At 40.6% G+C, this 13,286-nt stretch overlaps 1 protein-coding gene and 1 non-coding gene across 2 annotated transcripts in view; one reads left to right on the top strand and one right to left on the bottom strand.

The window, feature by feature from the left end:
- Positions 1 to 8,659, top strand: part of ZC3HAV1 (zinc finger CCCH-type containing, antiviral 1) — a 58,933-nt gene extending 50,274 nt beyond the window's left edge. The window contains exon 13 of the mRNA XM_014859269.3: positions 4,468 to 8,659. Coding sequence (XP_014714755.2) covers positions 4,468 to 4,730 — 263 coding nt within the window. The 3' untranslated portion in view covers positions 4,731 to 8,659. The remainder of the gene's footprint in view (positions 1 to 4,467) is intronic.
- On the bottom strand, positions 4,318 to 4,424 carry LOC123288358 (U6 spliceosomal RNA). Its single transcript, XR_006532035.2, has one exon. It is a non-coding gene; the product is annotated as a U6 spliceosomal RNA (small nuclear RNA).
- Positions 8,660 to 13,286: the final 4,627 nt, after the last annotated feature.

Raw genomic sequence — 13,286 nt, 5'->3', positions numbered from 1 at the left:
AAAGTAGATTACAGAAAAGCAGCATATTGTGAAGTCTAAGTGCGACCTTTAGAGCAAACAAAAGCTAGCTAGGCAAAATAAAAAATAAAAAAAAGTTGGGAGAAGAGCGTTTATGAAGACGAGAAACTGACAAAGGCCGGGCAGGCTGTGGCCTGCATGGCACATTTAAGGTGTGGTGGGAATGACAAAAGCTGAGGCTGGAGCTGCAGGTTGGAGTCGGATCCTGGAAGACCTTGTAAGCCATGCTAAGTGGTGGGTTTTATTCCAAGAACAACCATGAACCAGCCAATTGCTTTAGGAAGGGATTGACATGATGACGCTGGCTGCGATGTGGCGAAAGAGTGGACAGGACCAAGACTGCAGGTGGAGAGAACAGCGAAGAGGTTGTTTCAAGAGCCCAGGCCAGGGGCCAGCCCAGTGGGGTAACACAGAATCTCGTGCGCTTGCTTTGGTGGTCCGGGGTCGCTGGTTTGGATCCCAGTGAGGACCTACACACCACTTTTCAAGCCATGCTGTGGCAGGCATCCCATATACAAAATAGAGGAAGATGGGCACAGATGTTAGTTCAGGGCCAATCTTCCTCAGCAAAAGAGGAGGATTGGCAGTAGATGTTAGCTCAGAGCTAATCTTCCTCCAAAAAAAAAAAAAAGAAAGAAAAGAATCCAGGCCAGAAATGAGGTTACCTAGATCTAGGTAGTAGCAGAAGGGATGAAGAGGATGTTGGGGTTCAGGAGAGATCTATTCTCTGTCAGGATTATTTGCAACAAGACAAAGTCCAGATCTTAGGAGAGTGGGCTGTAAAGTTGGGTGTTAGGGTTGGATCATTTAAGCAAATGTAGATTCTGGGTTATATAAGAGGATTATAGAAGCATGATTTAAAAACAACTGATGCTTCATTTAAAAAGTCAATTGTTTAGGATAATAGTTAATTTTTTTCTGAATGGAGAATGATAAAGTTGCTTTCCAAAGATCTATAGTACCTGTATAAAGAATCACTTTTCATTGACTTCACAAGTCTTTCATTCCATTATCATTGATAAAAATTGAAAAATCAGTACTCAGACTTTCTTATAAAAAGAAAAAAAATTAACAAGTATAAAAGCAATCCAGTGCCATTAAAACAATGTACTACTATCTCAATGTTGAAAATGGGTTTTATGGCTTAATAAGCAATTAAAACGCACACTGAAGAAAAATATGGATGAAATTGGATGAATTTCCTGTCTATATGTTTAATTCCATTTGCTTTAAGTCAAACCTATTTTTACCAGTAACTCCATACTGTTTACTTTACACATTTTACATGCGTAACTGGAATTCACTTATCTGGAAATGTTAGCTTTCTGGAATGTAACTCAGAATTTGCAAGAGTGAACAACTGTGTTATGAGCAGCCCAAGCTGTTGTCATAAATTCCTATACTGAAGATCATGTATGTTTTCCTTAGGAGCTCCTCAGAATCCATTTAGCCTTATTTCAGAAGCAGTGTTTTTTTTCTCAGCCCAGCAAGTGTGGAATGGGAGTAAAGAGGTGCTAGGGGCGGGCAGCAAGAACAAAGTGAGCTTTTAGGTGGGGAATGAGGGGAAGTGATCTGCAAGACACAAATGCAACATTTTTTTCTCCTGCTGGGGCCATTAGTTTAGGAGTAAATGGCTCTGTCCACCCTAGTAACTCAAGAGGGCATCCCTATGTTGTAACATTATGTATCAGAATTCATATCTACATCTGCTGTATCAGGAAAGGGTAAAATGAATTCGTTCTATTTAAAAAATGGACAGATATATATGCTTTAGAAAGGTTTCTTTCCAAAATTAGCTTCAATTGTTTAGAAGTTCTGGAACTTGGAAAAAAAAGAATGGCTCTTTGCAGACACTTTAGAAATGAGGTAGATGAGTAGTGTGAATCAGAATATGTTGTGGGTCTCCGTCACAGTGAGAAATAAGTCAAATAAAGAAGGCACAGCCTCTCCCCCAAGCTTGCTTGCAGAGGCTATGGCAGAGCAGTGTGGAATGCAGCTGTCATTGTCCATCTGTTAAAACTGAGGAGCTGGAACTAGCTAGAAAGGAGGGTCACTGGCAGAGACAGAGCTGGAGTGGGTGGCACAATAGAAATGTGGTGGGTGGATGATTTTTGTTTGTGTCCTAGTCGTTTTCTAGCTATCTACTGGTCCACTTTATAAGATTGCAAAAAGATCCTGGTGGACGTACTGTCTTCTGAATAGAAGCTTGTTTTGGTCACACATCAGTAAGAAAAAGACAATACAACAGGAAAAAAAAAAGACATGAAAAAGCAGTTCAGAGAAAAAGCATATGAAATATGCCAATAAGCATATGGAAAGATGTTCAATGTTATTAGTATTCAGGGAAATGCATATTAAAACCATATAATTTTTTCTGCCTAGTATATTGACAGAAATTTAAAGGACAGATAATATCCAGTGTCGGCAAGGATGTGGAGAAACAGGACTTTCTTCATTGGTGCTGATTCAATCTTTAGACCACTTTTGGAGGACAATTTGCAGTATTTGTCAAAATTTAATATGCTCATGTTCTTTGACTCAGCCATTTTTGCAGTCTGTTCCACAGAAATATTCATACACATTCTCAAAGGTGTACTTACTAGGATGTTTTTGGAAACATTTATTTAGAAGTGTTGTTGGTAATAGCAAAAAAGTGAAATCAACCTATGTTTTCATCAATCCAGGAGTAGTTACATTAAATGATGATACCTCCATACAATGAAACCCTATGCAGCCGTTTAAAAGAATGAGGGGGGCTAGATGTACTGACATAGCATGATTTCTAGGACTAAAGTGCAAAAAAGTTATAGAACGGTTCATAGAGTGTGATCCTATTTGTGATCAAATAAATGAGCATAAAACTGTGTCAGAATAGGTGCATGCGTGTATGCATATAAATACATAGAAACAGGTGTGAGAGGATTCCCACCGAGCTGTTAACTGTCTGAGTGGGACTGGAAACGGTAGGTCAGTATAGGTGGTCTTTCATTTTTTTTATTCTATTTTTTATTTATTTCTATTTTATTTATTTTTTTGTTTTGTTTTTTGCTGAGGAAGATTCGCCCTGAGCTAACATCCACTGCCAATCTTCCTCTTTTTGTATGTGAGCTGCTGCCACAGCATGGCCACTAACAGATCAGTGGTGTAGGTCCATGCCTGGGAACCAAACCCAGGCCACTGAAGCCACTAGGCCATTGGGGCTGGCCTGTCATTTTTTAAATTCTAAATATAGTTGAACATCATTAACCCAGAATATCCAGTATCTGACCTATTCAAGATAAGCAGTATTTCTGGGATCCAAGTATCTTAATTGTTTTTAAAAAACCAATAATAAAAAAAAAAATGAAAAATGTGTTAAACATTTGTTACCATAAATGAAACAAATTCATTTGACTTACTAATTTTTGATAGAAAAATCAGAATTTGCAACATATACCTATTTCCTTTAAAAGGGCAGAAAAGCAGCTGGCAATGATAAAAATGAAACTAGGAAGTTTTAAGTTGTCCAGAAATCGTTGTTCATCTGCTGAGTATGGAAACATCAGTGATTATCAGAGGTTTTTTCAGAGCTGAGGATGATGGATCAACTGTCTTTGAAAAGCTCTGCTGGAGTGAACTGCTTGCTCATGCTACATCTCTCCTTTTCATGTTTTCCAGGACCTTCCCATCAGTGTTAAATGACCTTTGTTCCTTAAAATGTATACCATATAAAACGGCCTCTGCTGGAGTATCTTTGGTTCACCAGTTACAATTCAGCTCACCCTGCCTAAATTGGGCTGCTCGGTCATGGTGCCCAGGCTCACACCATCACTGTGAGCCCCACACAGTAGCAAATGCTTTTGTTATTTCAGTAGGGTTATATACTATATTTAAGTTTACTTGTATAATAAATATTTTTTTAAGTACAAAGAAAAGTTTGTAAGACTCCATAAGGCATTATTGACATACGCTTAGTCAATGCCCGTCATCTGATTATGTGTAAATAATCTTATAAACTACATACCTTCTTTTATAATAATTCTTTCTTTCTTTTTGGTGAGGAAGATTGGCCCTGATCTAACACCTATCACCAATCTTTCTCTCTCTTTTTTTTTTTTTGCTTGAGGAAGATTGTCACTGAGCCAACATCTGTGCCAATTTTTCTCTATTTTGTATGTGGGACACCACCACAGCATGGCTTGATGAGTAGTGTGTAGGTCTGCACCCAGCATCTGAACCTGCAAACCTGGGCTGCTTCAGTGGAGCATGCAAACTTAACCACTATGCCACCGGGCTGGCCCCTAATTCTTTTTTTTTTTTTCAAATATGGAATGCTTCATGAATTTACAAGTCATCCTTGTGCAGGGGCCATGCTTATCTTCTCTGGGTCACTTCAATGTTAGTATTTGTGCTGCCAAAGCGAGCACTTAGAATAATTCTTAACCTTTTTCTTTTTCTGATTATTTCTAGGAAATTACTTCACGAAAGATGCCATCATTTCCCATAAAAGTTGCCCAGGTGATCCCAAAGACATCGTTATGTTTGCAGCCCGCGTTCTGGTTGGAGATTTTATTGAAGGAAACATGAGTTACACGAGCCCTCCTCCACCGTATCACAGCTGTGTGGACACAAGTTGTAATCCTTCTGTTTTTGTTATCTTCCAGAAAGATCAGATTTATCCAGAATATGTGATTGAATATACCGAAACAGACAAACCCTGCGTGATTAGTTAGAAATGATGAAGACAGAGTCATAAAGAATGCCATAACCACTCGGTCCACTTATGGAACCAGATTCCCCAGATAGTAGTTGGACTTTACGTTTCCCCACCTAGTTATCCAGTGCCTGGGATCAGTGGTTCCCAAACTTGGCTGCACATCTGACTCATCCGAGAAACTTTAAAAAATTCCAAGGTCCAGATTGCACCCCCTTCCAGCTAACTCTCTGTGTCTGGGGCTGAGGGCCCCGCAGCAGTATAATCCCCTAAGGGTTCAAATATGTTGTGAAGTTTGGGAACCACTGTCTTAGATGCACCTGGTCAAGACTGATTTCTAAAACTTCTGTAATTGCAGCAACCTTTTTCTCCCAGCTCCTCGTTGAGTTTACTGTACGGCATGGTTTTGTTTTGGTTAAATTGAAAAAAAACTAATTTGGGAAGTTCAAGAGAAATCTAAAAATGCCTGTTGAAATAAGTTCATAAGACAGTAGAGCTGTGGATGGAAGATGAAAAGTTGGGGGACAAATGCTTAAGAACACACTAGGGGAAAAAGTAGAGGTCATCTAAATAGCATTACAGACGTAACTGCTGTGCTGTCCCTTTGTGGTGAAGCTGATTCGGGGCACACAGTTCTTTATCTCTACGTTTATTTAGGGGACTCCATCCAGGTTGACTCTTTCTGGAATGCAATAAAAAGGGCTGCGATGTGTGGCTCAGAGAGAAGCAACCAACTGGAATTAATTGCCCCATTTGGGTTTTTATATAATTATGGCAAAGTAGACGTGTATATTCTAATCAGTAGGATTGCAGAGAAGGCTTTTTTCAGGTCAGACTTTCATGAAATGTCTTTATTTCAGGGGGACTGAGTTGCAGTAGCCTGATTCACACAAGCATGACTGATAAACCCGAGTCCTAGTGTAGTCGTTCGCTGTGGCAGATCAGGCTCACCAAGGAATTAGGAGCAGGGCCATCTTACTCAAGGATGGGCCCCCTAGCGAGGTGAGATTTGTTTCCTGGTGAGCACAGAATCAGAACAAAGAATACAGTGCCCCAAATAGGCCTTGCACCTGCAAGGGGCTTCTTTTTCTAAATATAATGTATTGTGCTGAATTGTAGTACAGTCAGCTTTTAGAGCAGTTGAGGTACCCGGACCAAGAGTTCCTTCCTTCTTATGAGGCAGGTTTTTCCTTACAGTTTTCCTTTTTCTTTCTTTTTTTTTTTTTTTTGCTGAGGAAGATTCACCCTGAGCTAACATCTGTGCCAATCTTCCTCTACTTTGTATGTGGGTCACCACCACAGCATGGCCTCTGACAAGTGGCATAGGTCTGTGCCCGGGAACTGAACCCAGGCTGCCGAACTTAACCGCTAGGCCATGGGGCCAGCCTCCAAGTTTTCCTTTTTCAACATTCTGTACCAGTGGCCAAAATTTCCTGTTATAGTTCCTTCCATCAGACAAGTTATAAAAATTAGCATTAGAGTTGATTTTCTGTTTGTCAGTTTAGATCAGTGCAAAGATCTCCACAACTCTTTGGCTTAAAGGACTCCAGCAGTAACAAATGTATAGAGATTTTTTAGGGTAGGGTTATTTTCTGGGAGGCTTGCCACAAATAGTTACTCTCATTCACTTATTTTTTTGGTAGTAGCTTCCATTTTGGAGTTTTCATTTCCTGATCTTGACCCTCACATTGCAGAGATGCAGTTTATACAACTCTATCCAACTGCCTACAAAACATCTCTAACGGGATATTTCACAGGCATCTCTAATTCAGTATATGAACAATGGAACTCTCGATCTGCCTCCCTCAAAGGAATCAGTTCCTCCCCAGCCTTCTGTATATAAGGAAGTGATGTCACCATCCACACATCCGCTCAAGCAGAAATCCAGAGGGGGTCCTTGACTCCTTCCTCTCCCTCCCCCTACGCATCTACGCTGTTCCCAAGTCCAGTTTTCCCTCTTAAATATCTCTTTGTCCTCTTCTAAGTTGTTCTCTACTTAGCAGCAAGGATGGTCATATTTAAAATTTTTTTATTTAATAAATCTTTCAAAACACAAATCTGATCATGCCTTTAGAATAAAGTTCAAAATCATTATCACGGTCCCCCATGATCCCTCCCTTCCCTACCCTCTGTCATTTAGTTTCTTCCACACCAGCCCTTCTGGCTTTCTTTCAGGTCTTTAGTACCCCTTTTCCCCCAGCTCAGTGGTTCTCAGCCAGCACTCCTGCCTTTTTCTTAATGAAAAATACTTTGTAATATCCACTTTATTCAAAGATTCAAAATGCAATTCAGTGGTAATATACTCTGCCTAAACACAATTTTAGAAGTAAATTAAAATTTAAATAAAATTAATATTAACATAAAAGGGAAATAAAAGGTGCGTAACTGGGGCACAACTCTACCAGAAGACCTAATCAGGCAGTCAGATGTTTGTACCTACTCATAATGAATAAATTGGAACTTAAAGAAGGCAGGAGAGCAGAAGCTATTCTGTACAAAGAAGTATGGCAAAAGGAAAAAGCAAGGATACGAGTGGACATTAGAATAGAAACTAGTGATACAATAACTTTTTTGCATATGATAATACTTATTTCTATAAGAGAAAGAACGAAATAGCCTTAACTGAAATAAAGATATTGTGCAAGAAAATCTACAGATTGTCGAAATAGAGAAAATGAGGAAATACTATATTTTTGCAGACGAGCTGTAGGTCATACATGAATGTCTAGTAAGACATTCAAAATTCGTATAGGGTGCAGAATAATTCCTTATTGTGAGGAACTGTCCGACATATTGCAAGATGTTCAGCATACTTGGCTCTCACATACTCAAGGCCAGTAGCGCCCTTTCCTCCCCCAGACTACGGTGGCACCCACAAACTCTATCAGATCAAGTCACCCTTTTCAGAGAGGTAACATTTTGTAACATCCCCTTTGCTGTCCTGTGACGACTCAGAGATTATATATTCTACTTACACACATGAATTTCTTTAAAAAATCAATTTAATGCCCTAACTCTATTATAATTGAGAAACAGAAGGAAATAAATTTATAATGAAGATGAAATGAATTTCAATATGTAAATGCTCGGGCATGACTACGCTATACGACATCATGATAGACAGACACTTACTCCTACTTACAATGAATAGGTTTGGATTTAAAAGTTGATCAGAGGCTGCTTCCTGTAAAGTACAGGAAAATGAAAGATTAGAGGTATGGGTGACACTAGGATGAAGACCAGTATTAGGGTAAGTTTTAACAGCCTATAAACCTTATCTGCATATGGTAAGGGAAAGAGCGAAGTTACCTTAATTGAAATAAGGATAATAGGACAAGAAAATTACAGATTGTCTAAGAGGAAAAAAATGACTATTATTCTCTTAAGCGAGCTGTAGTTCCTACATAAATGTCCAGCAGGACGTTAGAAAATCGTATAGGGTACAGAATAATTCTTCGTTGTGTGGGACTCACCCATACACTGCAGGACATCTGTCATGCCTGGCTGCACGTACGCAATGCCAGTCATAGTCCCAAATATTATGAAACTAACAACCCATCAATTTCCAAAATACCACAGTGAACCACTGACTTAGTTAATGTCTAGCATCCTTAGATTAGCTTACTTTTACCCCCATAAGGAGTCCTCCTATAGATTAGATGGAATGCTTGCTTCTCAAACCCGTTTTTAAAATACTTTGCGCCTTGCTTGGTTCATTATAGCATCTATCCAACTTGAAGTTGTCTGCTTTCCACATTAGAATGTAAGCCAGCCTGCCTTGTTCCCTGTGCCACATGTGATGCTTGGTTAAGTGCTTTACTTGTTACATTGGATAAATTTTGTTGATTAAAGTAAGCTCAACTATTTATATTTCAGTAGTTGAGTTGTATTTCTTCTTATTCTTCAAGCTTAATTTGAGATTATCTAATAAAAAGAAATAAATATTAATTTTGCTCTGCTGCCTTTATTTGCTGTATTTCTAAGTATCCCCAAAAAGATAATCAGCTGCAGACACCGGTTTATTCAGTGGGGGATAGAGGATGTGTTTTCCCGTTCCAGCTTTATCATTCCGGGACTCGATGACTGAGGAGCCTTTAGCACACTGCCAGGGAAAGGCAGGGTGGCGGTGACGGAGAAGCCTGCCGTTGTCTGGCACATCTTTTGTCTAGGAGCTTAGAGAAGGACAGGCCAGAAGCTGCTGACACACCTTTCTCCCACTGGTCCTGGAGGTTGGAACAGGGCCAGGCTGAGGCACAAAAGTTAAAAATGTAAACAGTTACCAGCAGAATTGTCCTAGCAGTCACTCCTTCAAAAGCCCTTCTCCCCTCATTCTTTTTTAATCACAAAGCTTGGGATGGAGAGAGAGAGGAGGAAAATCCCTGTATGGTGGAATAGATTTGATTAAAGTGAAGTAGAACTACCATTTGATTTGGACCTCAGTATAAAGAAAACAACGTATAGCCAACACGTTGCTGTCAAAGCATCCACACTCAAATAAATGAAAATGCTATCAAACCGAGCATGAGCAGATGTTTGAGTTTTTCCAATTAGTTATTTGTTCTATTTGGTTTTTCAGTTTGTCATAGCAGGCTCTCAATTTTTCAGAAATGTTCATTTGAGAAAATGCTATTTAAAGTTTTGATTTTTTGTCCTACAGTTGGGAAAATCTGCCATTATTTCATTTCTGTGGTGGAACCCCTCAGTCCAGCATTTGGGGGAAGCAAAGCTAGATCGCAGCCATTTCAGAGTCACACCTTCACTTCTGTAAAGATAACTACTGTCGATGCAAATAACCCACAATCAATCTATAAATCAAAATTGGGGTGAGTTTCTTTATATGAGCCAGGTCTGAGGACCATAGCCCAGAGCTTCCTTCCCCAGGAGAGGAAGCACTCCAAAGAAGTGCGGTGTACAGAGCGGTTATGTACCATCTTGGAACACAGAGCAGACATCACGTACAACAGGAATATCTCTTTTACTACTGTCATGAGATGCTTAGCTAGCACAACAGGTCAGAGGTCAAAAGGTGAGCACAGCAAGTAGTGGTCAGCAGGTTGGTAATCAGTCCTTAGCTTCTGGGAAGAAATGCTTATCCTGAAAGAAATGCTGATATGGGGAGGCAACATGCCTAGAGCGTCATTCTTGGCTTTGGGACATTGCAAATATTTAAAGCAGACGTACAATGCACATTCAACAGGCCACGTCAGGCCTTTCTGGAAAAACAAGGTCAGGCTGAATTAGTTTTAAACCAAATGGCTTCCTCACATACTCCAATATATCCTCTTGCTTTTCATTCATTCATCACTACCATAAAAGGCAATGAATGCTGAGTGCTGAATGCGTGGTTAGGGTCCCGGGGCTATGCTGAAGGACATGGCTGGGAAACAGTACAGGGCATAACAGGAAGATTTCGTTTAGAAGGTTATGACAGTGACATTAGTGCACGTCCTTGGAGGGACGTGTTCAAAAGCTTGTGCTAGAGAAGTGTGCCAGGAGCGGTCATCAACATTTGTTTGAGAATGAGCTTCAGAGTCTGAGTTGGAGGGTATATCAGAACTTAGAAGGAACTGCCCAAATCCTAAAAACTCAAATCCTGAAATACCACCCTTAGTCTCAACCTCCTGTGTTTCTCGTTTCCATCCCCTTGTGAGTCCGGCATCTTCACCCAGTCTCCGATTTCTCCCTTTTCTCCTCTAACTCCACATTGCCCAATAGTCTGCTCCGGATCTTTTTTTTCTTCCTTTACACACTTTCCCATGAATGATCTCATTTATTCCCATACTCCAATTATCACACACTTCTGACTCCAGAACTATACTCTGCTGAGGCTCAAATAACTTACCCAAGGTTTCATGGCTAAGGAGTAACAGAACCAGGATGATGGACCCCTAGAGTCCAGCTCCAGAACCCACATATTCACGACACTGCTGTGCTAGCTCTCTACAGAACAGTCTCGACTCCTTCCCTCTCACTTCCCCACCCTTCCCCAAGAACGCCTACATCTACTCCTGGTCGTGCCTCCACACCCATTGAAGACTTGTTCTGGCTCACGGTCTTCCTCTCCACTGCAGTCCTCCCACCTTGCTTCAGCATTCGTTGTGGACAACCCCCCCAACACTCCTAGCCTTAGCGCTCCTCAACCTCTTTGTCTTCACCGTCTTCACTCGACTCCGGACATCCACATTCATCACCACACTGTCATTAGTCAGAATTGCTCTAGGACCACTCTTTTCTGGAATTGTAAACTTGTATATTCTACCTCTGACTCACTGTTTTTGCTCTCTCACATTCCCTGCATCTACTTTCCCCACACCCATTCAGCCCCTTCCTGTCTTCACTTCCTTATCTAGCCTCCAGCCCATTCAGCACCTGACTACTCTTTCAATTAATAGTTTCAATCACCCAGAACCTTTGAAAGTATGTCCCATCCATTAGGCAAACCCAACAGTGGATTAATCAAATTCTGTTTCTAAACATTGAGTATTGTTAGAGAGAACTGCAGAGCTGTTTGCATTAATACCACTACACATTCTTGGTTCTCATCCTTGGCAAAGCCTCTGCACTCCATCACCCCTACCTGTCAGCATTCTCCCCATCCCCACAGGACAGGCTTGGTAAATCTTTACCAGCCTCCTCAAGCGACTCTTCCCCACCCATTCTTTGTCTTGTCTTATACTTAATAACACCACCACAACACAAGCAACTATTGGGGCTTTTCTACTTCATCTTGAGCCTATGAACTTTCCTTTTCATGCACTCATCCTTGCCTCTTTTCCTCTTGTCTAAATGGAAGAGGTAATTCTCCTTCTGTCTAAGGTTAATTCTTCCAGTGTCCCATTTTCTCCCAGTGTCATATGAACCTCACCCACTGAATTACCGTTATTCTTAGCCATATTTTCAACTTTCTCCTCCTGTTGGCTCTTTTCACTTGACATATAACTATGCTTGTCTCTACTATAATAAAATACCTGCCTCCATCTTACGTCTTCCTCTAGTTCTCATTTTATCATTTTACCTTTTCAGATAACTTATTTTAAAAAGTAGTCTATCATTCCTTGACTTCTCCATTCTCTTTTTTTTAACCTACAGAAATCTGCCTTTTCTCATTATACCTCTGAAATAAGCTTGCCTAGTTCATCAATACCCTTGTAGGAAACCTCCCTGCAGTATTTTGTCATGCTGACCATTTCCTCCTTGAAGTTTTCTCCTCTGTGTGTGTATAAATGACTCTCTCTCTCCAATGATTTTTCTCTAACCTCTCTATCAGTTTATATCTTAGGCTGGATTCCCTCAGAAGCAAACAGAACAAGATTGGATGCAAGTGGTTTATTTGGGAGGTGATCCCAAGAAACACTGATAGGGGAGTGATGAGGTGAAACAGGGAAAGGAAGGGAATATAAGGCATGCTAACAAGCAGATTATAGCTGTGGGCAACAGGGGCTCAGTTCCACTGAGGAAACTCTGGGAGACTATGGAATATATACATGAAGTTGTTCCACCTGAGGAATGATGCCCTGTGATATTTATCTACTATCTGGGAGGGAAAATTATTCCTCTACCCTCTTAGGTTCAGTTCCCGGGGGCCTGCAAATTTAACAGACAGATTAACAGGAGAAGAAACAAGTTCATTCATATGCATATGAAAAAGAAGTGACTCCTCAACAGTTAAAAAGGAGGTTTATATGCCTATCTTAACAGGGGAGAGAGAGTGGGCAGAAAGGCTTCTATGGGGAGAACAAATGGGTTTCTAGAGGAATAAACAAGAGATAAGGAAATTTGTGATGTTCATTTATGCAGATGCCAGTGATCTCAGTTTTATTTTTCTTCTTCATGGCCATAAAACATCCCCAGAGAGAGGATCTATGGCAGCCTCATTCCCAGAAGTTTCTGCTTTTTTGAAATAAGAGAAGCTCTAAGAAGGCTTCTTTCTGTATCTGTTTGAATCTCGAATGTCTTCAGTTTAAAATAATCTTCATACCAACTATGGGGGTCCGAGCAGATCCCACACCACCAATGCCCTAACATCACTGGTTGAGGACTCTTCTTGGTAATTTCAGCCTGTCTCTACTGCCAGCAAGCTTGCTCCTTCTGCGGGGGAAAAAGACCTTAGGCAGAGCGTCCAGGTGCAAATGCTGAGTGCCAAAGGCACATAGGCAAGACATTAAAAGCTACTGCCAGTTTCCTTCTGAGTTTTCTCCTCCTCCCTCTGTTTCTTTAATGCAGCTATTCCACAAAGTGCTATCCTCTCACCTCTGCTTTTCACGCTCTTCATTTTTGCTGGGTGATCTTATTAACCCTCACATCTTCAATGACCTAATAATCTGATGTGCCTCAAATCTATGTTCCCCTCTCATCTTTCTTAAGCTCTAGATGTGTGTATACAACTGCCTACTGAGCATCTTATCTTGCTCCACACAAAGTGCACTGCAAACTCCACACAATAAAAACGAAGATTATAGTCCTCAAAGCCTGTTTCTCTTCCATTATTCCTTATCTTGTCTTGCTTTGCTAGAAATCCATTCTTATTGCTGCCAGGCATCTTTCTAAAACACTCATACTACAGTCCGGCCAGGCA

This window comes from Equus asinus, chromosome 1 (genome assembly GCF_041296235.1).
Source record: "Equus asinus isolate D_3611 breed Donkey chromosome 1, EquAss-T2T_v2, whole genome shotgun sequence".
Classification (NCBI taxonomy): domain Eukaryota; kingdom Metazoa; phylum Chordata; class Mammalia; order Perissodactyla; family Equidae; genus Equus; species Equus asinus.
Note: the sequence above shows the minus strand (reverse complement) of the source record. Positions and strands in the feature narration are given on the sequence as shown.